Source organism: Rana temporaria, chromosome 6, assembly GCF_905171775.1.
Source record: "Rana temporaria chromosome 6, aRanTem1.1, whole genome shotgun sequence".
Lineage (NCBI taxonomy): Eukaryota > Metazoa > Chordata > Amphibia > Anura > Ranidae > Rana > Rana temporaria.
In genome coordinates, this window is record NC_053494.1 from 157,855,542 (window position 1) to 157,879,446 (window position 23,905).

Genomic DNA, 23,905 nt, shown 5'->3' on the forward strand with positions numbered 1-23,905 from the left:
GCTTATTCTTTTTAGCCACTTAATTTTCAAAAGCTTTGCTAATGCTTTTGTGTATTCTTAAATCAGAGCCTGTTACCTTTGTGAAGAAAATTAAAGACTACAATGTAGAAACTGGTCAACCATTTATTTTGGAGAGCACATATACTGGCACACCTCCAATTTATGTTACTTGGGAAAGGAATGGCGTAGAGATAGTACAAACCGAAAGATGTAACTTAACAACAACAGAAAAATCTTGCATCCTGGAAATCTTAAGTAGCTCCAAAGAAGATGATGGCGAATATACTTGCCGGGTTGAAAATGAAGCTGGGCAAGATATCTGCCAATCTATGGTCACCATTCTAGGTTTGTGTTTGAAATTTTTTGCTGTATAATTTTACAGATTTTTCTTAAGGTTGGGTAACAATTTTGTTACTGGAATTATTTTTTTATAGAACCGCCATACTTTATTACAAGTATTGAAGATGTGGAAGTGACAGTTGGTGACTCAACATCTTTGCAATGTCAAGTTGGTGGCACTCCCGAAATTGTGGTATCTTGGTACAAAGGAGATACAAAACTCAGGTCAACTCCAGGTTGCAAAGTGTACTTTTCAAACAACGTAGCTACTCTTGCTTTCAGCAAAGTTGACAAAAATGATAGTGGTGAATATATTTGCAAAGCAGAAAATTCTGTAGGATCTGTTTCTTCTAAGGCAGTATTTACAGTTCAAGGTGATTTTTCTTATGAAATTCATACATTTACCTCTTATCTTTAGTTTGGTTGAGGGGGAAAAACTTTTCCTTAAATACTCTTTTGTTTTGCAGACCGTCAACTTCCACCTTCATTTGCCAGGAAAATGAAGGATCTGGAGGTCACACTTGGGCAGCCAGTTAAATTTGATTGCCGTATTAATGGTTCAGAACCTATTGAGGTGTCCTGGTATAAAGATGGTGTACCTTTAACTGAGGACAGTAACGTTCAAATGTCATTTGTGAATAACGTAGCTACTCTTCGTATTCTGGAATCAGAGAAGGGCCATGCTGGTCTCTATTCTTGCACAGCAACCAATGCAGTCGGAACTGCTTCTTCTTCTGCTAAGCTGACAGTCTCAGGTTTGTGCCTTTATCATAATCTGATTGTGGTCAGACTTTGCTGGGTTCCTTGCTGGCTCACAGCATAAATCTTTAACATTTTTAGAATACTAAGTTATTTTGCTATTTATTTTGATTTATAGAACCAAAGAAACCACCTTTCTTTGATAAAAAATTGGAATCAGTAGGTGCTGTGCTTGGGGAAAGTGCAGACTTTGAATGCCTGGTTTCTGGAACGCAGCCAATTAAGGTGCTATGGACCAAAGATAATAAAGAAATTAAAACAGGAGGAAATTATAAAATCACATACATTGGCAACACAGCTCACCTGAGAATTATAAAAGTGGGCAAAGGTGATTCTGGCGTCTACTCTTGCCTTGCAGCCAACGACGTTGGGAAAGAATCTTGTTCAGCCGAATTGAGTGTGAAAGGTATTCTGTCATACATGTAATGTTTAAAGTCTTACATACATTCGTATATCTTCTAAGAAGCCTAACAAATGTAAAGGGAATGAGAATTATGTTCTTTGTTTTTTGTGCATCTTCTTGTTTTTAAATTCAGGGTATGTTGGCTATATCATACAGCTTTTATTATTAACTAAATAAGCTGATCAATCAATAATTCTTCAGGGATACCTAGATACAAAACAGCATTCATAATTACTTTCTTTCTCAGAGTTACTTTTTTGCACACAACTTCTTAAAACACAAACTTATATGAAAGCATATACACATAGCAAGTACAACAGTACATATTAGTCATTAAATTACACAATCTATTTTATGTGACAGGTAGTTACCTTTCTCCTTTACTTCTCTAGAACCGCCAAAGTTTGTAAAGAAGCTAGAACCTTCACGGATTGTGGCACTTGGTGGCTCTGCCCATTTTGATTGCAAGATTAGTGGATCTCCAGAAATTAGAGTTGTGTGGTACAAAAATGACACAGAACTTCAACCAAGTGAAAAGCTCAATTTATCTTTTGCTGAGAATGTGGCACTTCTTGATATTAATGATTTCAGCCCAGAAGACAGTGGGGATTACACGTGTGAAGCTCATAATGATGCTGGTAGTGCAAGCTGCAGTACATCTATCACAGTAAAAGGTGCCAAGTTACTATTATTATCTTTTCTGTATCTTTATTATTTTAGTCAGTACAATCAAATTACTTTGTATTAGCTTTAAAAAGAGCTATACCATTTTTTTAAAATATACAAAGTACATCAATTATACGTAATAGAGTTTTGAAAGAATAGTCTTGCTAGTTAATGTTCCTAATAACTGGTTATCTAAGGTATAGGCACTTGACTTAGACATTGATGTAAATCGAGTGGTATTAGATAAAAAGATTGCAAATTAGCATTTTGTCCATGTAAAAAAAAAAATGCTATTAAAATGCAGCATAAAGTTATAATTATGTAGTAACAGTGAAGACATGGAAAGGACAAATACATTTATTTAAAATACTAAATAAAAAATAAGTGTGTTGTATTTAGTATTGTTTTAGTATTCACTACTCCAGGTGTAGAAATCCAAGTATATCAACCGAGCGTGAACCTACCCTTCTTTTCCGAATTTCAAATGCTTTTAAAATGCCATTTCTGATTTTCTTAATAATCCATATTAGTCTAAATTAGTCACATGGAAAACAAAGTAATGCTTTTTAGATCCTCTCCCACATCCCTATAGCTTATTAGCTCACATGTTGTGAAAGGACAAGACAGACATTGGCCTGTATGTCTTTGGTTACACATTTTTCCCTTTATCAGTAATAATATAGTCATCTCATGTGAGCCTATTTATATACTATCACAATATTTTAAGGTGGATGAGGACCAATAAAACCAGTAAAAAAAAGTTCTGTATAGAAGGGTTCTAGCAGAGAGGTGTTGCTTTGAGTGCCCAAAGCTGATGGATCCAGGCTCCACTAATGGAAATCCAGTCCTGAGGTCAGCTGAGATGTGTTTTCAAGTCTCGGTTATATAGATATAATTTTTTTTAGAGCCTTGTTTTATCTGTACCATTTTAGTAATTATTGATTACTAACCTAATATGATGGTAAAAAGGAGGCAGTATGGAATAGGCTAATGTTTCTCATAGCAGAAAGCAGCTTCCTAAACATTTGTTTAGTAAAAAAAAATGTTTTTGTTTTATTCTTAGAACCCCCAATTTTTGTTAGAAAGCCTAGTCCAGTGGAGGTTCTGAAAGGCGTTGATGTCAGTTTTGAGTGTGAACTTTTGGGAACCGCACCCTTTGAAGTTGCCTGGTTCAAAGATAGGCGACAGATTCGAAGCAGTAAAAAGTTCAAACTCACTTCCAAAGACACCTTTGCTAGCATTCATGTTCTTAATGTGGAGCCAGCTGACATTGGTGAATACCAGTGCAGGGCAGTCAACGAAGTTGGAAGTGACAACTGTGTCTGTGCTATCAAGTTCAAAGGTACTGTAAACTAACTTATCTTTGAAAGTATGTTCTGCCTTCCTCCTTTAAAGTTTATTTCATGAGTCTCCTTGGACACTTGTCTTCTTCTATAGAACCACCACGATTCGTGAAAAAGCTCAGTGACGTCACTTGCTTTTCTGGTGAAGCAACTGAGTTGCAGGCAGTTACTGAGGGCTCCCAGCCCATTTCCATTACTTGGCTAAAGGACAAAGGAGAAATTGTCAGAGAGAGTGAAAATATCAGAATTTCTTATGTAAACAACATTGCAATATTGCAAATTGCCAGCACAGAATCCCTAAGTGCAGGAAAATACACGTGCCAGGCTACAAATGAAGTGGGCTCTCGTGAATGTGCATCTTTACTTTCTCTAATAGGTTGGTAACTTATGCAAATACTTTTTTTTAGTAGCATCACTAAATTCAAGGTGTTAGCTAGCATTTAGTTTAAACCATATAGTTGCCAAAAATAAACCTATATTTTCTTTCCCTGCACATACATTTTTTTCAGAACCAGCAAGAATAGTGGAGAAGCCAGAACCAATGAGAGTCACAGCTGGTGATACATGTTCTCTTGAGTGTACCGTTGCTGGCTCACCTGAGTTAATAACTAAGTGGTATAAAGATGCCAGGGAGATAAGGAGTGATCATAAGCACTCCATTACTTTCTCTAACAAGAGGTCAACGCTTAAGATTCTCTCTGCTGACAGGGGAGATAGCGGAGCATACACTTTCGAAGTTATGAATGATGTTGGCGAAAGCAGCTGTACAGTCTCAGTTGATGTTCTTGGTTAGCACAATTTTTTTTCATTATTTAACATTTTAGCTATTTATATATTATAGGTATCTGGTTTTACTTATAGCATACTGTCCTCCTACAGATCGTGCCATACCACCATCTTTCACCAGAAAACTGAAAGATACCTACAGTGTCTTGGGATCTTCTACACAATTGGAATGCAAAGTTTCTGGATCTCTTCCCATTTCTGTCTCTTGGTACCAAAATGGCAACAAAATTGTTAGCAGTGACAAATATGATATCACCTTTGCAGATAATACCTGCACCATAACAGTGAACTCACTGGGGGCTGCAGACGTCGGAACATATACATGTGAAGCTACTAATGTGGCAGGAACTGATGAATGCACTGCATCCCTTACAGTCCAAGGTTGGTAGAAATTGTAATCTTGATGGAAAAACACTCCTTAAAAGCTGCTATTGCATACCAAATATCTTACCTCTTCTTCTAACAATCTTTGTCTTGAACTTGCAGCTTTTGGAGAGAGTTTATCTAATGTTATTTTCAATATCATTGCTTTGTATTTAGAACCACCTTCATTTGTGAGGAAACCTGATCCACAGGAAGTGTTACCAGGCTCAAATGTTACCTTTACCAGTGTGATAAAAGGAACACCACCGTTTAAGGTTAACTGGTTTAGAGGAAGCAGTGAACTGGTGCCAGGACCTAACTGTAATATCTCCTTGCAAAATTCATTTGCTGCACTGGAGTTGTACAATGTAGATTCAATACAGAGTGGCGATTATACTTGCTTGGTAAGCAATGATGCCGGCAAAGACTCGTGTACAACACATCTTCTTGTGAAAGGTTAGTTGTACCACTAAAAAGAGTTTCACAGTTAGTTCATATTTTCAACCATAATATAGTACAGTTCATACTCATGTAAATTATTTTTTCTTTGCAACACTTTAATAGCTCCAGCAACATTTGTGAAGAAACTGAATGACACTAGTGTTGAATCAGACAAAGCTATCACTTTGGAATGCACATATGTGGGTTCTCCAACCATTGTGGTCACATGGAGAAAGAACGGTAGAGAAATAAGCCAGTCTGAAAGGTGTAGCATAATCACCACAGAAAAATCTTGCCTGCTGGAAATTTTTAATGCCACACAGGAGGATGATGGAGAGTATAAATGCCAGGTGGCAAATGACGCTGGCCAAGACACATGTAGTGCCTTGTTATCCATTTTAGGTTTGTACTTATTTAGGTGACTATAATAAAACATAGGATTTTTGCTAAATGTCTTTTAATGCTTCTTATTCCAATTCTTTGTTCTTTAGAACCACCTTATTTCATTTCACCTCTGGAACCAGTGGAGGTTACCATTGGAGAATCTACATCTTTACAATGTCAAGTAGGAGGAACACCAGAGATAAAAGTGTCTTGGTACAAGGGAGACACTAAGCTAAGATCCACCCCTGCTTACAAAATGCAGTACAAAAATAATATTGCCACATTAGTTTTCAACAAGGTGGAAAAGGCAGATAGTGGTGAATATATCTGCAGAGCAGAAAATGTAGTTGGATCTGCCTCTTCCAGTGCTCTTTTCACTGTGCAAGGTGAAATTAATATCTTTACAACCACTCTTATACACTATGCAAGATTTTTTTGCATGGGGGGAAAACTGCTTGGGGTTTGAAAAATTCTTCTGACAATAAACCTTATTCTTTTACAGAGCGTAAGGTGGCACCTTCATTTGCAAAGAAAGTTAAAGATGTTCAGGAAACTATTGGCTTACCTGTTACTTTTGACTGTCGAATAAATGGTTCAGAACCAATTGAGGTTTCTTGGTATAAGGATGGTGTTCTTTTGAGAGATGACAATAATGTGCAAACTTCATATATAGACAACATTGCTACTCTTCATATTCTGAGCACTAGTGTTGACCACCTTGGTCAGTATTCTTGCACAGCTACAAATCCCATTGGTTCTGCATCTTCCAACGCTAAACTTATCCTCACAGGTTTGTTAAATTATGAGTGCCATTGCTTTCCATTATTATCTTTTCTTTTTTTTTTAACAACACAGAAGAACTTTATTTTACAAACATATAGACATAATCTTAATTATCTTTCACTTACAGAACCCAAATCAGCTCCTGCCTTTGACATAAAGCCCGAATCTACTAATGTTCCTCTTGGCGAATCTGCTGTTTTTGAGTGCCATGTCACTGGAACACAGCCAATTAAAGTCTCTTGGGCAAAAGACAACAGAGAAATTCGGCCCGGAGGAAACTACAAGATCACTTTTACAGAAAACAGAGCACAATTAAAGATCCTGAAAGTTAGTAAGGTCGATGCTGGTAATTACTCATGCTATGCCAGCAATGAAGTTGGAAAAGACTCCTGCTCAGCCTCTCTTGATGTGCAAGGTAAAGCTACAAAAAAAGCTACAACAGAATATTAGTTTGCTTAATGTGTCAAACATCTTATCCTTATCTTATGGCTTGTGAAATAGCATTATTCTACAGTAAACATAGAACCGTATTTCTCAATATTTTCCTAATGTGAAATGTGTGATTCTCTTGCATTAGCTTTGCTATTAATATTAATAAAAACACAAAGCAGGCTATATATATATATATATATATATATATATATATATATATATATATAGCCTGCTTTGTATATATATATATAAAATTGGTTTAGAGGCACTCACGGGTGTTGCATAGGAGGAAGATCAAAAACAGCAGTCTTTTTATTATCAATGTGTTGATAAAGCTTAGTCCATCTTTCTTTCCTCTGCATGACCAGCGAGTGCCTCTAAACCAGTTTTGGATTTATATGGATTTTTTTGTGGGTGAGCACCTGGGCATTTACTTCAATCATAGAGTGCAGTGGCTACCCTTGGAACCATATGTTTATATATATTATTTAGGGCCACACATTAGTCATAATCATTGCAACCTTAATAGAGGCGTACAAGCATCAATGAATTCTGATCACAAAAGGGTTAACTTGGCATGATTAAAATGTTTACACTAAGCCTTCATATACACTATTGAACATGCTAATTCATTTTGATCTCTTTTCACAAGAACCACCGCGTTTTGTAAAGAAGTTGGAGTCTTCAAAGGTCATCAAGCAAGGAGATTCTGATAGGTTTGAATGCAAAATCAGTGGATCGCCTGAGATTAGAGTTGTTTGGTTCAAGAATGATGCTGAGATCCAGCCTAGTGCTAAATATGCAATGTCCTTTGTTGACTCTGTGGCAGTGTTGGAAATAACTGATGCCAACATTAATGACAGTGGAGATTACACTTGCGAAGCACACAATGATGCCGGCAGTGTCAGCTGCAGTGGTTCTCTAAAAGTGAAAGGTAAGAGTCGTGTTTAATATACTACAATAAATAGTTCCTGAAAGGAAACTGAATAATACATAATTGTTCTTGGTCCATACAGTCCCTAATAGGCTGCTTCAGATTTATGATGAATGTTTTCAAGTTTACAAGGTCTCATTAGATGAAAATTATATCTTAAAAAATCCTTTCATGTATAGTATGGTAAAAGTGTCTTAATTTGGCCTGTATCCTGTTTTAAATGTGTTCCTTCCTTAACCAAATGATTACTCAACAGAATAAAAAGCCCACGTTACTGATATGCAGATGTTTTACTTTTTGTAAAAGGTTAGGCACTAAGGGCCAGATCCACAGACGAAGTACGCCGGCGTATCTACTGATACGCCGGCGTACTTTCAAATTTCCCGTGTCGTATCTTTAGTTTGAATCCTCAAACCAAGATACGACGGCATCTGGGTAAGACCTGGCAGGCGTACGGCTTCATACGCCTTCGGATCTTAGATGCAATACTTCGGCGCCTGCTGGGTGGAGTTTGCGTCGTTTTCCGTGTCGGGTATGCAAATTAGCGATTTACGACGATCCACGAACGTACGCGCGGCCGTCGCATTTTCTAACGTCGTCTGTAGTCGGCTTTTTCCGGCGTATAGTTAAAGCTGGTATTTTGCGACGTATATATAGACTTGCCATGTTAAGTATGGCCGTCGTTCCTGCGTCGAAATTTTTTTTTTTTTTATTTTTTGTGTAAGTCGTCCGTGAATAGGGATGGACGTAACTCACGTCTAAATTAAAAAAATGACGTCCTAGCGACGTCATTTAGCGCAATGCAAGGCGGGAAATGTCATGCGCAGTTCATTCGGCGTGGGGACGCGCTTCATTTAAATAAAACCCGCCCCAACCCGCCCAATTTGAAATCCGCCGCCAGAAATACACTACGCCACCGTAACTTACGGCGCAAATTTGCTGAGGATTCGAATATACGCCAGGTAAGGTACGGCGGCGTAGTGTATCTCTGATATGCTGCGCCGATCGAAATGTATGTGGATCTGGCCCTAAGCCTTTATTTATATGTCCAAAGCAGTGAGACAAGACTGTCACAGGATGGACTGAGTTTTATGTTTGCTGTGCAGTCTGTAAATAAAAACCTGGCTACACCTTCTCTATAGTTTGCAAGAGACATGATGGTTGTGCCCAGTAGCGGAACAACTGAGTCTTAGTAGTCATGCTGCAGCTTAGTTGCAGTAAACAAGTTAGTTAAACTCAATTTCTAGCAGGCAGGAAATAAGATTAATAATAATGCTAGTTTGCAGCAATCATAATTAAAAATGTACTCATGAAATGTATCTTCTTCTTCTTTATTGCAGAGCCTCCCATCTTCATTGCAAGGCCAGAACCTGTGCTAACATTAAAAGGACTTGATGTAACTCTTAAATGTCAGCTGAATGGCACACCTCCGTTTGAAGTTTCCTGGTTTAAAGACAGAAGGGAGATTAAGAGCAGTAAAAAATTTAAGATAATAACAGAAAACTACCTTGCCTCCATACATATCCTTAAACTAGATGCTGGTGACATTGGTGAATATCAATGCAAAGCAGTGAATGATGTTGGAAGTGACACCTGCTTATGTTCCATTAAGCTTAAAGGTTTGTATAGTTCATCTACTTTCATTTTTCTTTTTTAATTATGCAAAATAATATCAGTTTCATTGTTTTTGTTTTCCATGTTTTTTTTGTTTTTTAAAACATTTTTTTTTTTTACAGAACCTCCAAGATTTGTCCAAAAACTTGAGAACTTTACTTCAGTGGTTGGAGAGCCAGCTCAGCTTCAAGCTGTAGTCGATGGCACCTCACCCATCACTGTTGCATGGCTCAAGGACAAGGAAGAGGTTGTTAGAGAAAGTGAAAACATCAGTTATTCATTTGTCAATAGCATTGCAACTCTTACCTTTGCAAGTACTTATCCAGAGAATACAGGAAAATACACATGTCAGATCAAGAATGAAGCTGGTGCACAGGAATGCTTTGCTAGCTTATCAGTGCTAGGTCAGTATCGCTTCAGTAAAGAACATTTTCATTTTAACTTAACCAAGTCTTTATTGTGTTTCCCTCATCGTTTTAATTTTAGTTTATATTGTTGATTCAGGAGAACATAAGAATAAGATTGTATTGTGGTAGACTATTTAAAACTAAGTACTGAAATGTAAAGTACTTTCCAATCAGATTTTCTATATAGTTCATGTAAAACAAAGTTTAATATGTTTCAATAATGTGCATTAAATACATGGGTTTTGTTGCATACATTTTTAATCAATACTGTACATGATGCCACACTGCCATGCCAAAGTATTTCTATAATGTATGGTACCTAATTTTTATTTAAATGAGATCCTAGCCTGGGACATACTGTATATAGAACTGAACTGAAAGAAGGCATGCCTTGGAGATAGCCGCTACCCTCCCTAAAGGTACACAAACACACCAGGAGCCCAAACTTGCTTAGTTGAAGAGTTTCAGTGTGTATCTTCTACAAATCCAAAAAGGCAAAGAAAAAATAGTAACCACTCAGATCAACTAGTAAAGCAAGGTGCACATGGGAAGGGCAATAATTGTTTACTGTAGTTTTTATTAGTTGGTAGTGTCTCTGTGTGTACACTTTATCCTGTGTCCTATATATATTTATGAGAATGGTTGAAACAGCATATAAATACTATACCATACAAATAAATTGAAAGTCTTTATAATATGCGCACCACTGTTTTTCAGAGCCTGCAATAATTGTTGAAAAGCCACAACCAACTAAGGTCACTGCAGGTGATTCTTGCACCCTGGAGTGTACTGTTGGTGGAACCCCAGAGTTGGTAACCACCTGGTTTAAAGATGGGACAGAACTGACAAGTGATGAGAAATACAAGATTAGCTTCTTTGGCAAAGTTGCTAGCCTGAAAATTCTTTCCACTGGTACAGATGACAGTGGGGAATATGTGTTTGAGGTGAAGAACAATGTTGGCAAGAGCAGCTGTACAGCCATTGTTGATGTCTCAGGTTGGTAATACAATGTACTTTAATACAATTAAAAAAAGTATTCTCTTTGTATTAATCTCCATTGATGTGATTTATTACTCAATGGGAAGCAACTGCAAAGCGCCTTGGCAGCAGCGCTTTGTGGGCCCTTTATTTGGCCACTAGCAGGGATTAAAAGCTCCCTGCTGAGCTTGAAAAACGCAGTAAAGCGTTGCTAGTTTCAGCTTTACCAGCGTTTTTCGGGCGTTTTTCGGGCGCTGGCAGTGTGAAAAGGCTCTTAGCCTTACCTTCTTGCTCACCCCTCTGCTTTGTACTAAAAAAGCAATTTTAATACTCCAGAAAACGTGTAAAGTGATGAAGCAGACAAGCAGCAGCCAATATCAATATTTTTTGTGATGTAGGACAAGAAGTTCTTGATGCCCCTCTAAATTTTGCTATTGACAGATAATGAGCTATGATTCAGGCTTCAGTTGAACCACATTAGAGTCTTGTTGTCTATATAGATTGCATTTCAAGTATTTTTAAGGTTCAAATGGGCACTCCAGCTTTTTGCTTTAATTTAAAGCATTTTCTGTATTTACTTTTTTATTTTCTATTTCTCAGACCGAATTATTCCTCCATCTTTCACAAGAAAACTAAAGGAAACATATGGCTTACTTGGGTCAACAACCTCCATGGAATGTAAAGTATCTGGATCTCCACCTATTTTAGTTTCTTGGTCTTTCAATGGCAGTGAAATTGTCAGTGGAGACAAGTACCAGACTGCCCTTACAGACAACACTTGCACACTAAAAGTCAGTGATCTAACACAATCAGATACTGGAAAATATGCGTGCCATGCTACCAACGTTGCTGGATCTGATGAATGCAGTGCTGTTTTGTCTGTTAAAGGTTAGTTTGATAAGAAGTATGTGAATCCTATTGATTTTAATGCCTGCATTCTCTGCTCTGCTTCTAATTACAGTTTTTGCTTTTTAGAGCCACCATCATTCGTGGAGAAGCCAGAACCTGTGGAAGTCCTCCCAGGTGCCACAGTTACTTTTGCTGGAGTGCTTCGTGGAACTCCACCATTCAAAATTTCTTGGTATAAAGGAAGTGAAGAAATCTTGCCAGGAAGTAACTGCAATATTACACTAACCGAATCCTTGGCAGTTTTGGAGCTTTACAATGTCAATAGCCTACAAAGTGGGGAATATTCTTGTCATGTCAGTAATGATGCTGGAAAGGACGTGTGTTCTACTCACATTTTTGTAAAAGGTTAGTTCAATAAATAGATATAGAAATAATGTATTGAAAATTGCAGCACAATGGGAAACATGGTGCCCATCAATAAAAGTAATGTTATCAGTAATGTATTATCTAACTTAGTAAATGTGCACTTCCAAATTTTTAACCTGTGGTAAATATTTTGTTTTGCTTATTTTTCTAATTTGTACAGCTAAACTTTAGGGATTCATCATTTGAAAAACTTTAGAAGAGTTTGTATCTGGTTAAATCTGCCATGTATCAGTTGAGTCTTTTTTTTATATTTAAGTTGAATAGCTTAAAAACACAGTTTTTAGTTGGCCTAGACACTACAGCTCCCATTGTTCTTCTGATTCCCCCCATATCAACATGACAGCTCTAGGTATGATAGACACTAGCCCTGGTGTCATATCTCTGCCCTTCTAATTGTTTCCACTCACAAACTCCATAGCTGCAGCTTCATCATTACCTGCATTTTTGAAATGGAGAAAAGGCAAGCATACAGTAGACAGGGCAACGACATAACAGCAATGAGGTCTATCATACCTGCAGCACTTAACCTGGTTGGGGAGCGGAAGTACAGAGAAAGCTGTATCCAGATCAATTAAAACTATTAAACTATTCAGATGCATAAAATACTGAATTTACACAAGGCAGAGGTAACCAGCCAAAACCCCTCCAAAGGTATTCAAATGATGGTGCCCATAGTTCCACTTTAGGTTAGCCTAAGAAATTATTTACATTTTACTTAAATCTTTTAAATCATTCATACATGTGCAGTTATACTAAATATGTATGCTCATGATATCTTTATACGTGTTGTTTTAAATTCTAATAGAACCTGCTGCATTTGTAAAGAAACTCGACAACTATCAGACAGATACTGGAAAACCGATTATTCTTGAGTGCTCTTATATTGGAACTCCTCCAATATATGTGACATGGAAGAAGAATGGTGCTGAGGTGTCTCAGTCTGAACGCTGCAGCATTACTACAACAGACAAATCTTGTATACTGGAATATTCAAGCTGCACAAATGATGATGATGGTGTATATACTTGCCATGTAGAAAATGAAGTCGGACATGATACCTGTCAAGCAACAGTAAAAGTTTTAGGTATGTAGTATGTACTGTATCAAGTTGTAACTGAATAATAGGGCAATGATTAAAAACCCTGTTAGGTTTAAACTATAGAATGAATGGGAAAAGATTACAACTTCTCGCTTTTCACTATGATATGTCCTCTCTCTATGTTTTCTGGACAGGAAGTTGGTAGACTTTCTCTTGTAGCAGCAATAAAAGTATTTTTTTCTAGAGTAGAGTGGATAGGGGATTAGAACATCTCTCAGGTTTTTATCTTTGGGGAGATTACTACATACTTCATAACAGGAAATTGGGTAGAAATCTGAAATGAGGCTTTATGTGCATACTGGTGGCATCACATCAACATGTGGTACAAAGGGTCAGCAGACATTCTATAATTAGTATTTAAAAAAGGGACCCTTTAATGTGATTTTTCAAGCATACATTCGCTAAATTATCTATACTAACTGAAATATCTTGTCTCTCAGAACCACCATATTTCATTACACCACTGGAACCAGTGCAGATCATCGCAGGTGATGCTGCTTCATTACAATGCCAAATTCAAGGCACACCAGAAATTAAAGTGGCATGGTACAAAGGTGATACTAAACTGAGACCAACGGATGGTTGTAAAACACACTTTAAGAACAATGTGGCTACGCTTGTTTTCACTCAAACAAATGTGCATGATTCTGGTGAATATTTATGCAAAGCAGAAAATCCAGTTGGTACTGCCTCCTCTGCAGCTCTTCTGACAGTAACAGGTAAACTTATTTTAAAGTTTAATAAAGTGCTTGTCAATAAATTTGTATTTTGCTTTTTCCAGAGGCTATTTAGTCGATACACAATGGCAAAACATAAAGTGCATTTGCATTGTTCCGCCTAACTATTAAAGCTTCCTGCTGATAAACTAGCATAATACTATGTACAGAAACAATTCAACAATTTTTACTGCATCTTTCTGCAGAACGTATCGTTCCACCTTCCTTTGCAAGAAAAGTGAAGGACATACAGGAAACTGTTGGCTTATCGGTGTCATTTGAATGTCAAATAGTTGGGTCAGAACCTATTGAGGTTTCTTGGTATAAAGATGGTGTACTTTTAAGAGATGACTATAATATTCAAACATCATATATAGATAAAACTGCTACCCTTCAGATCTTTCAAACTGACAGACACCATGCTGGGCAGTATACTTGTAAAGCTTCTAATTTTGTTGGAACTGCCTCTTCTAATGCCAAACTCATTCTGACAGGTTTGTGGGATGTCTATTTCTATATTTTATCAACTGTGTCAGATTTATTGCAATATTCCTAACACCAATTTCTTAAACTCAACCCATTTTAGAGGGCAGAAACCCACCATTCTTTGACACAAAACCATCACCAGTGGATGTACCTGTAGGAGACCTTGCAGAATTTGAGTGCCATGTGACAGGAACACATCCTATCAAACTGACTTGGACCAAAGAAAACAAAGAAATCAAAACTGGAGGAAATTACAAGGTTACCCAACTGGAGAATACAACAAAACTTACAATTTTGAAGACAGACAAGGCTGATTCTGGCCAATACACATGTTCTGCCACCAATGATGTTGGAAAAGATTCTTGCAACGTCAAGCTCAATGTACAAGGTATTATTATTTATTTTATATGTCTGCACCACTTTCCTTTACTATTATCAAGCTTTTGGCCGCAGCACACTCTGTAGCCAATAGAGGGTCAAGGAAATAAGAAAGGGCTGACAGCACTGTGATCAGGGGAGTTCTGGTTACTTTGTATTCTATTGAAACACCCAATTTCAAAGAAAAATTGGGGGCTGTATAAAAAAGTAATACTGCACTGTGTTCAGGTATTACACACATATTGCACTATTTATGTAGCCAGCGTCAACAATTTTTTTTTACAAAAAGCAAATAGACTGCTCACATTAGAAGGGAATTTTCACTTTGCAAATGCATTTTCCCTTAGCTTAGTGAATGTGGAGAGAATTGATTTTTTCAGACAATATCCAAATGCATGCAAGGGGAAAGAAAACAATATTTTTGCTTGCACGTGATTGGACAATGGAAGTCAGCAGAGCTTCACTTCATTCACTCAGATAAAAGAAAATTACTTTGCAAAGTGAAAATTCCCTTGCAAGGTGAACAGCCTATTTGCCTTTAGTAAATCAACCGAGTTGTCTCTCAGAAATGGCACAATTTAATATTAGCATGTGTATCATGTGACCCTATACTGAGAAAATTTAATTTTCTGTTCCTCAACAATGAAGCTGAAACCACATACAAAATAATATATATTTTTTTGCAGTCCCTGGGCTAATAAGTATAAAGTGTTTTTGTTTCTAACGTGTATTAAAGCGGTTGTAAACTGTGTAAAGCCTTATTATAGGCTTACCTGTAGGTAAAAATCACAAAGCAGGCTTTACTACCGCTTTAGCATCCTAGCTGTTATCAATAATACTGTTATAGTGAGCAGTGGAATGATGATTTCTACAGCTACACAAAAAGTCTTAAGGAACTAATTAGTGCCTAGTTAAATAATAAAAGGGAGTCAACCCATTTAATTTACTATTATATTTACTATTATAGTAAGTATTTTACATATCAGACTGGGGTAATCTATAGTTTTTTAGGTCTCAAGATTATTTTTGATTTGTGCACCTCAGTGGGAAAGACAAAAAATTACTGGTAATACTAAGTATAGGAGGAAGGGCTTAAGTCAGTGACAAAAGGGATATGCAGTGTCGAAAAAGGTTAACGGTGTAATAAAATTAGTTTTGCAGGTTGGTGGTCACAATAGCTTTATCTGTTTGGGTCACCTAAAATACCAACCATTTTTTTGGAGATTGGTGTATTTTTGTGTAGCGAAAGCCATTTGTTTAAATAGCCTCCTAAATAAGGTTTATTTTTATTATATGCATTTATAATATTTATATCTTCATATACAGAACGGAAAGTGCCTCCAAGTTTCACTAAAAAGCTTTCTGAAACTGTTGAGGAGACAGAGGGTAACTCAATTAAACTGGAAGGTCGTGTTGCCGGCTCCCAGCCACTTATTGTTTCTTGGTCCAGAAATAACCAGGAAGTCCAGCAATCAGTAAACAGTGAAATCTCTTTCAAGAACAATGTGGTGATCCTTCAGATTAAGAAGTCCAACAAGGAAGATGCTGGGCTATATACTTGCAAGGTGTCAAATGAAGCTGGAAGTGCACTCTGCACTTCTTCGGTACTTATTAAAGGTTTGTTTTTACATGTTGTCAAATATTATTACAAAATCACAAAATTTGTAAAAATTTGTAAATTAAACAAAAGTTGTCTTCTTTACAGAACCTAAGAAACCTCCAGTATTTGATGTTCCTCTATCACCTGTAACTGTCGCAGAAGGAGAGGGCTTACAGCTTAGCTGCCATGTTGAGGGATCCCAACCAATCAGGATTCAGTGGATCAAGGGTGGACGTGAAATCAAGTCTTCAAATACTTGCAGTGTCACCTTTGTTAGAGGAACTGCAACATTAGAATTGAAAGCAGCTGCTAAAGGAGATGTCGGAGATTATGTGTGCAAAGCCACCAACTCTGCAGGAAGTGAATCAACAACGTCTAAAGTCACACTTAAAGGTAAAAAAAACTTTTTTCCCTGTGCATGAAATATCATAAGCTCATTTTTAAATAATATTTAAAGTGTTCTTTCCATAGGAGGACATAAATAAACAAAGTTCACATTACCATGTATATTATTTTAAAGATTTTTTTTATCTTCTGCTGAATGGTGGGCAAAGAATATATATTAAAGCTGTAATCAAACTTTTGAAAACCAAATCTCAATGATAACTAGTAGCTAGATTCATAAAGAGTTAGGCCGGCGTATATTTACATAATCACAAATCCATTTTACCAGTAGTCAATTTTGCTTTGATAAGCCCTCATTAGCCTCTCCAAGGCGTTCTGCCTTGATGACAATGGTCACTAGGACCAATTCATGTGTGAACCTCCCCAGCAGGGACAGAGTAAAAAGGTCTAACTCTTCCCCACTCTATCCAAAGTCCAAAGTTTTGCCTTTGCAAACATTTTAATAACTCTTTGTTTTTAATTCAGAAAAAGCACCTGCAGCAGCACCTGTGAAAAAAGCAGCAATTGAAGGAAAGCTATTCTTTGTCTCTGAACCAGGAAGTGTAAAAGTTGCAGAGAGTAAGTGTTTATTATTATAATTATGAATTCAACCCTTCCAACCACCTTTAAACTGCTCACGGTCACTAACGTTATACCACTCTTGCAGAGGGCACTGCAACATTCATTGCTAAAGTCGGAGGTGATCCAATTCCTAATGTCAAATGGATGAAGGGTAAATGGCGGCAGATCAATCACGGCGGCCGCATTGTGGTTCAGCAAAAAGGAGATGAAGCCAAACTGGAAATCAAAGATGTCACCAAGACTGATTCTGGACAATACAGATGTGTGGCTGTCAACAAACATGGTGAAATTGAGTGCAGTCCTAACCTGTCAGTGGAGGAAAGGAAACAAGAGTCCCTTGAGGGTGACCTCAGAGCTAAACTTAAAAAGTAAATAAACACACATTAATATGCTGTAAAAAAAACATACTGTACATACAGGGTGATACTTATTTCCTAAATGTCATTTTAGGACTCCAACGAAGAAGAAGGAGGAGGAAGAAGAGAAAGCCATTGATATAATGGAACTCTTGAAAAATGTTGATCCTAAAGAGTATGAAAAATATGCCCGGATGTATGGAATCACAGATTTCCGTGGTCTTCTTCAGGCGTTTGAGCTTCTCAAAGCCAGCAGAGAAGAAGAAAGCCGCAGAATGGTACGTCTGATTCCTAATTATGTCTTTGTAAAATTAGGATTATTGTTGCACAAAACAAGTTTCATTGTACTCCCAAACCCGTCTTCAGGTTTCCTCTGCAGTGCTTGTTTTATATATGGTTGCTTAATGATTGGTGCAGCCACATTTATACATTTTAGCTGCCATAAGAATAATCACAAAAATAGTTCAGTTGGCTTGCTCTACGAAGAATCACAACAATAGTTCAGTTGGGCATATGACCAGTTGCTGACATTTAACATAATAGTATTTCATGTGCACATTTGAAATTGAAACCATTGCAAGGACAGTATATCTAAAACAAAAAACAAAAATGTTTTCATTTTGAATAGAGAAGAGATTCAAATTCCCATCAAGTTTTTTTTTTTTGCAAATTGTGTTCTGTTTGAGTGATGATCTTTCTTTATTTTCTCTCCAAAGTTAAGTCCAGGTACCCAGTAGAAAGACATATTTGTGTTCTGACTCAAAATGTTGCATTGTTTCAGTCCCAGGGGTCTCCACAAGTTGAGACACAGACTGCAAAAAAAAAAAAAAACCCGACCAAGTTTCTAGCCACAAACATTTGGCTTAAGGCTTTAGACTTTACAGAGAACTTGAGAAGAATTTGGAAGCTGTCATTACTGATCACCTTGGTGACTGCTGGTTGACTCCTCTTGACTCCTCTTGAACAAGCATTCAGCAAGTGATGTCATAGTGAAATTAGAGCTTCCTATCTGCATAAGTGTTTTGCATCAATGATTAGAATGGCTCACAGAATGCATTTTCAGAAGTCAGTAATAGCATTATACACACATCCCAGAGTATTATATAGTATTAAACCAACCTCTTGTTGACATATGTCATTTGCAACATGGTTTAAATATCTTATCAAGAAGAACAAATATTTAGTTCCTGGGAACACTGACTCGAATTATAGAATACAATTGTTGTCATGCTGCCATGATTACAGTTAAAATGAAATATGTTTTTATTTTCATCTTCTAGGAGTTAGAATTTGGGGAACGTTCTCAAACGGAAGAGCAAGAATTTGATGAGCTTGTGTCATTTATTCAACAAAGAATGAGCCAAGCTGAGGTAGGAAATGATTTCTTAATTCTTAAAGCTGAACTGCAGGCAAACAGCCAAATACACAAATTAATACACACTGTTGTACCTACCAACGGATTTGTGTTTATGTCCATATAGCCTTAAGTGTATGCAGCACAGCCCCGTCTAGCAGGTAAATGGACCTGATCTTTTGATCTGCAGTTTTTCTTTCAATTACACCCCCCACCCTCACATTCAGGTATTTACACTGATTGCATATAAAATACGTTGTAAGGATGTATTGACAAGTAAAGAGCTGCATTATTTGTGCATTTTAATATCTGCCTGGAGTTTAGCTTTAATTCAGTATAAGCTATAATTAAAGGGATATACTTATGTTATTATTATTACTATTTTTGCAGCCTATTAATTTAGTCAAAGATATTGAGGATCAAACTGTGCAAACAAAGAAAGAAGCATTGTTTGAGTGTGAAATCAAGATCAATTACCCTGAAATCAAACTTTCCTGGTACAAAGGAACAGTAAAATTGGATACAAATGACAAATATGAAATTAGTATCGAAGGAGATCGTCATTATCTCAGAATCAAGAACTGTCAGTTGGAGGATCAAGGAAATTATCGCGTAGTGTGTGGACCACACATTGCTAGCGCCAAATTAACTGTGATTGGTAATTACTTTATTTGTCTACATTGATAAATGACCCCATCTGTGTTCTCTATCCTTCTAAAATAGTGATTTGTATTTCTTTGCAGAACCGATAGTTATAAAGCCTCTCCACGATCGGTCCATCAAGGAAGGACACAGTAGCACTCTGATTTGTGAGATCTCAGTTCCAAATGTGAAGTCTCAGTGGTACAGAAATGGAAAAGTTATTGAACCTCAAGGAAGATATAGAACAGAGGTCAATGAGAAAATTCACAAACTTACTATCCAAGATGTAAGAACAGAGGACCAAGGACAGTATACCTGCAGATATGAAAACTTGGAAACTACTGCAGATCTTGTTATTGAAGGTTTGTATTTACAGACCTGAGTAAAGTATATGTAAACCCTTACCTTGTAAAATAACTCATTTATTTTAATTTAGAAATTAAAGCCCAAAAAAATTCCCTGTGGGAAAAAGGAAGACAAAAAAGAGAGAGAGAGAGAGAAGCGCCAGGCAAATCCTAGTGCAGCATTATTTTATTCAGTTAAAATAAAAAAAATAGAAAGAGTGTGAGGTGCACTTACAGAGTGCTAATAAGGGTAGGTGTTTTTCACATTCAGCATCACAGAAGAGCTGCCGGGGTGTCCCTTAGGGATAGTTCACGAGCACCACGTGTCAGCGGGAAGCTGAAGCCTCGAGGGACCTCAGTAGGATGTGGCTGAGTAACTCTGTGTGGAAGTAATCAGTGACTGTCAAACTGGTGACCCCCGGTGGCTCTTCTGTGATGCTGAATGTGGAAAGCACCTACCCTTTTTAGCACTCTGTAAGTGCACCTCACACTGTTTCCATTTTTTGTATTTCAACTGAATAAAATATCGCTGCACTAGGATTTGCCTGGCGCTTCTCTCTCTCTCTTTTTTGTCTTCCTTTTTCCCACAGTGATCAAGTTTTCCTGCCCACTCCTGAAATAGACTTGCTCCCTCTGCAGCATTCATTTCAGAGACTCAGATCAAACAGGGGCTCATTCCCTAGAACTCTATGTTCATCTCTTTTTTTTATCTCAGGACTTTGATTGATTTTTACAATTTTCTTAAATTTTTTACATTTTAATTTTCATTTTTTATAGTTACTTTGACAAACTAACATACCTATGCATGCCTCCTTGCTAATCCTAATCATCAGACGTTGTAGTGCTGAGTGTTACACCATTTCTTTCTGTGTGTAATTTTATTAATATCTAAACCGCTGGCAACAAAAGTGAGTACACCCCTAAGTGAAAATGTCCAAATTGGGCCCAATGTGTCAATATTTTGTGTGGCCACCATTATTTTCCAGCACTGCCTTAACCCTCTTGGGCATGGAGTTCCCCAGAGCTTCACAGGTTGCCACTGGAGTCCTCTTCCACTCCTCCATGACAACATCACCAAGCTGGTGGATGTTAGAGACCTTGCGCTCCTCCAACTTCTGTTTGAGGATGCCCCACAGATGCTCAATAGGGTTTAGGTCTGGAGACCTATTCGACCAGTCCATAAACTTTATCCTAAACTTCTTTAGGAAGGCAGTGGTCATCTTGGAGGTGTGTTTGGGGTTGTTATCATATTGGAATCCTGCCCTGCAGCCCAGTCTCCAGAAGGAGGGGGTCAAGCTTTGCTTCAGTATGTCACAGTACATGTTGGCAATTATGGTTCCCTCAATGAACTGTAGCTCCCCTGTGCCGGAAGCACTCATGCAACCCCAGACAATGACACTCCCACCACCATGCTTGACTGTAGGCAAGACACACTCCTCATCTGGTTGCTGACACACATGCTTGACACCATCTGAACCAAATAAGTTTATATTGGTCTCATCAGACCAAAGTACATGGTTCCAGTAATCCATGTCCTTAGTCTGCTTGTCTTCAGCAAACTGTTTGCAGGCTTTCTTGTGCATCATCATTAGAAGAGGCTTCCTTCTGAGACGACAGCCATGCAGACCAATTTGATGCAATGTGTGGCGCATGGTCTGAGCACTGACAGGCTGTCCCCCCACCCCTTCAACCTCTGCAGCAATGCTGAAATCACTTATACATCTATTTCCCAAAGACAACCTCTGGATATGAATCTGAGCACGTGCATTCAACTTCTTTGGTCGACCATGGCAAGGCCTATTCTGAGTGGAACCTGTCCTGTTAAACTGCTGTACGTGCTGCAGCTCAGTTTTTGGGTCTTGCCAATCTTCTTATAGCCTAGGACATTTTTATGTAGAGCAACAATTATTTTTATCAGATCCTCAGAGAGTTCTTTGCCATGAGGTGCCATGTTGAACTTCCAGTGACCAGTAGGAGAGAGTGAGAGCGATAACACCAAATTTAACACACTTGCTTCCCCTTTACACTGGCTTATTGGGCCAAAGTTGGAGATTTTCATTTAGGAGTGTACTCACTATTGTTGCCAGCTGTTTAGCCATTAATGGCTGTGTTGTGTTATTTTGAGAGGACAGCAAATTTACACTGTCATACAGGCTGTACACTCACTACTTTACATCGTAGCAAAGTGTAATTTCTTCAGTGTTGTGACATGAAAAGGGTTTTTAAAGGGTTATTTAATATTTACTAAAAATTCTATGCAGATTAGGGGTACCTGTAAACAAAAAACAAACTGTGCAGCTTTGACCAAAGTTTAATAGTGTCCTTGCTATAGGTGTAGGCCATTTTTGTGCCTCCCAAAGCCTGGCTGAAAAACTCCCAGAGGTGCTAGGACATTGATAAGATGCTTTCAGCTGTTACTGCTCATCCCCAATATTGCAGTTGTGCGCTCTCTTTCAAATTCTGAGCTCGGTGCTGCTGTGATGGAGGAGATATTGACCCACATATTGGAGGGTGAGGAATATTAAACCTGTAGTGGCTGGGAGCATCTTAGCAACATCATAGAAACTAGGCTGGACAGGGTACCTCTGGGAGTTTTTCAGCCAGGCTTCAGGAGGTGCATACTGTTAATGGCCTACACTTATAGCATGGGCATTATTCAATCTTATTTTTTTGTTAAAGTTGAACCATATACATTATATGATTGAAATAGCGCAAAACCCACAGGATGCTACTTCCAGTGATACATCTATTGACTGCTAGTAACTGAATGTTTGCTGTCTTTACACGGCAGTAGTGAGTGATACTCTATATTGCCCAGCTTAGTTCCTAGGATTGAAGATATTGGATAAAGTGGACCTTTCAGTAACTTAGTTACATAGTTAGCCAGGTTGAAAAGACCCAGGTCCATCTAGTTCAACCAATAAACCTCAATTAATACATTTCTGGCATTCCATAAAATACAGCAACTATATAAACAACAATTATTTAATTGTTTTACTTTTTATAAATAAAAGCAGTACTTGAGCGCCATCATCAGTCTGCTGTTCAGTCTCTTCTTCCTCAGTAAAGAACCACACAGGAAGCCAAATTTGCATTATCATTCTATTTCTGGACCTGCATCTCAGTCTAGGAAGTAGATGCTGACCCCGGAGAGTGTCTGAACCATGATGGTGCTGTCTTTCTGGAGAGAACAGCAGATAAAGGCAGTTTCAGGAGGGTAATGTGTGATATCTGGGATATGTAATAAATATCTGCAAGTGCTGCACTTTACATGAAAAAAAAATTCTGATGATAGGTCCACTTTAAGAATCACATACTGACCCGCTGACACACACCATGAGATCAATAGGGAACAACACAATGCAGACGTGGAAGGTAGCAGGGAATTCAGATATAACATTTGCTGGCCATTAGCATTTTCTACAAGTTTATGATCTTGTAGGCTTTCTTGGACTTGTTTGCACTTTTATATGAAATGTAATCACTTTAAAACAAAACCTTCTTGTTTAATAGATACGACTGTAAATAAAGCAACTGTACTTCTTTATAAATGTATATCATTGAATGCTGTAAGCAGTGTTTGTATATTATAGGCTGCAGGAATAGATGATAATGTATTAATTTAAAGTAATTTATTGCTGTTTTAATTTACCTATACAGCTGAAACTATTCAGTTTACCAAAACAATTCAGAACATTGTTGTTAGTGAGCATGAATCTGCCACCTTTGAGTGTGAAGTATCCTTCGATGATGCTGTGGTCACATGGTACAAAGGAACCATGGAGTTAGAAGAAAGTGAAAAGTACAGCTTCAGAAGTGAAGGCCGCTGGCATTACATGACCATCCATAATGTAACAGCAGAAGATGAAGGTAGGCACTTCTGTAACTTCTGAACAAACAAAGGACCGACAAAACTGAAACGTAGTTATGTTTATGCATTATAGCTGCCAGAAGTACTTTTAGTTATTATATTTGGATGCTTATACTACACATGCACCAGAATTTATGCATGAACTGGATATAACTTTATGAGGGCTAATTATAAAAAGTTTGATTG

The 23,905-nt window shown here is 37.6% G+C and overlaps 1 protein-coding gene across 1 annotated transcript in view; it reads left to right on the forward strand.

Annotated features, from left to right (window-relative positions):
* TTN (titin) overlaps positions 1 to 23,905 on the forward strand; it is a 326,833-nt gene that overhangs the window by 122,009 nt on the left and 180,919 nt on the right. The window contains 33 exon segments of the mRNA XM_040358499.1: positions 67 to 345; positions 435 to 713; positions 807 to 1,094; positions 1,217 to 1,504; positions 1,894 to 2,175; positions 3,231 to 3,509; positions 3,605 to 3,886; positions 4,020 to 4,298; positions 4,390 to 4,677; positions 4,837 to 5,115; positions 5,224 to 5,502; positions 5,592 to 5,870; positions 5,987 to 6,274; positions 6,395 to 6,682; positions 7,352 to 7,633; positions 8,974 to 9,252; positions 9,370 to 9,651; positions 10,372 to 10,650; positions 11,233 to 11,520; positions 11,608 to 11,886; positions 12,713 to 12,991; positions 13,447 to 13,725; positions 13,929 to 14,216; positions 14,309 to 14,596; positions 15,913 to 16,203; positions 16,292 to 16,579; positions 17,057 to 17,149; positions 17,238 to 17,520; positions 17,603 to 17,786; positions 18,789 to 18,878; positions 19,253 to 19,520; positions 19,606 to 19,866; positions 23,509 to 23,718. Of these exon segments, the coding sequence (XP_040214433.1) occupies positions 67 to 345; positions 435 to 713; positions 807 to 1,094; positions 1,217 to 1,504; positions 1,894 to 2,175; positions 3,231 to 3,509; positions 3,605 to 3,886; positions 4,020 to 4,298; positions 4,390 to 4,677; positions 4,837 to 5,115; positions 5,224 to 5,502; positions 5,592 to 5,870; positions 5,987 to 6,274; positions 6,395 to 6,682; positions 7,352 to 7,633; positions 8,974 to 9,252; positions 9,370 to 9,651; positions 10,372 to 10,650; positions 11,233 to 11,520; positions 11,608 to 11,886; positions 12,713 to 12,991; positions 13,447 to 13,725; positions 13,929 to 14,216; positions 14,309 to 14,596; positions 15,913 to 16,203; positions 16,292 to 16,579; positions 17,057 to 17,149; positions 17,238 to 17,520; positions 17,603 to 17,786; positions 18,789 to 18,878; positions 19,253 to 19,520; positions 19,606 to 19,866; positions 23,509 to 23,718 (8,748 nt within the window).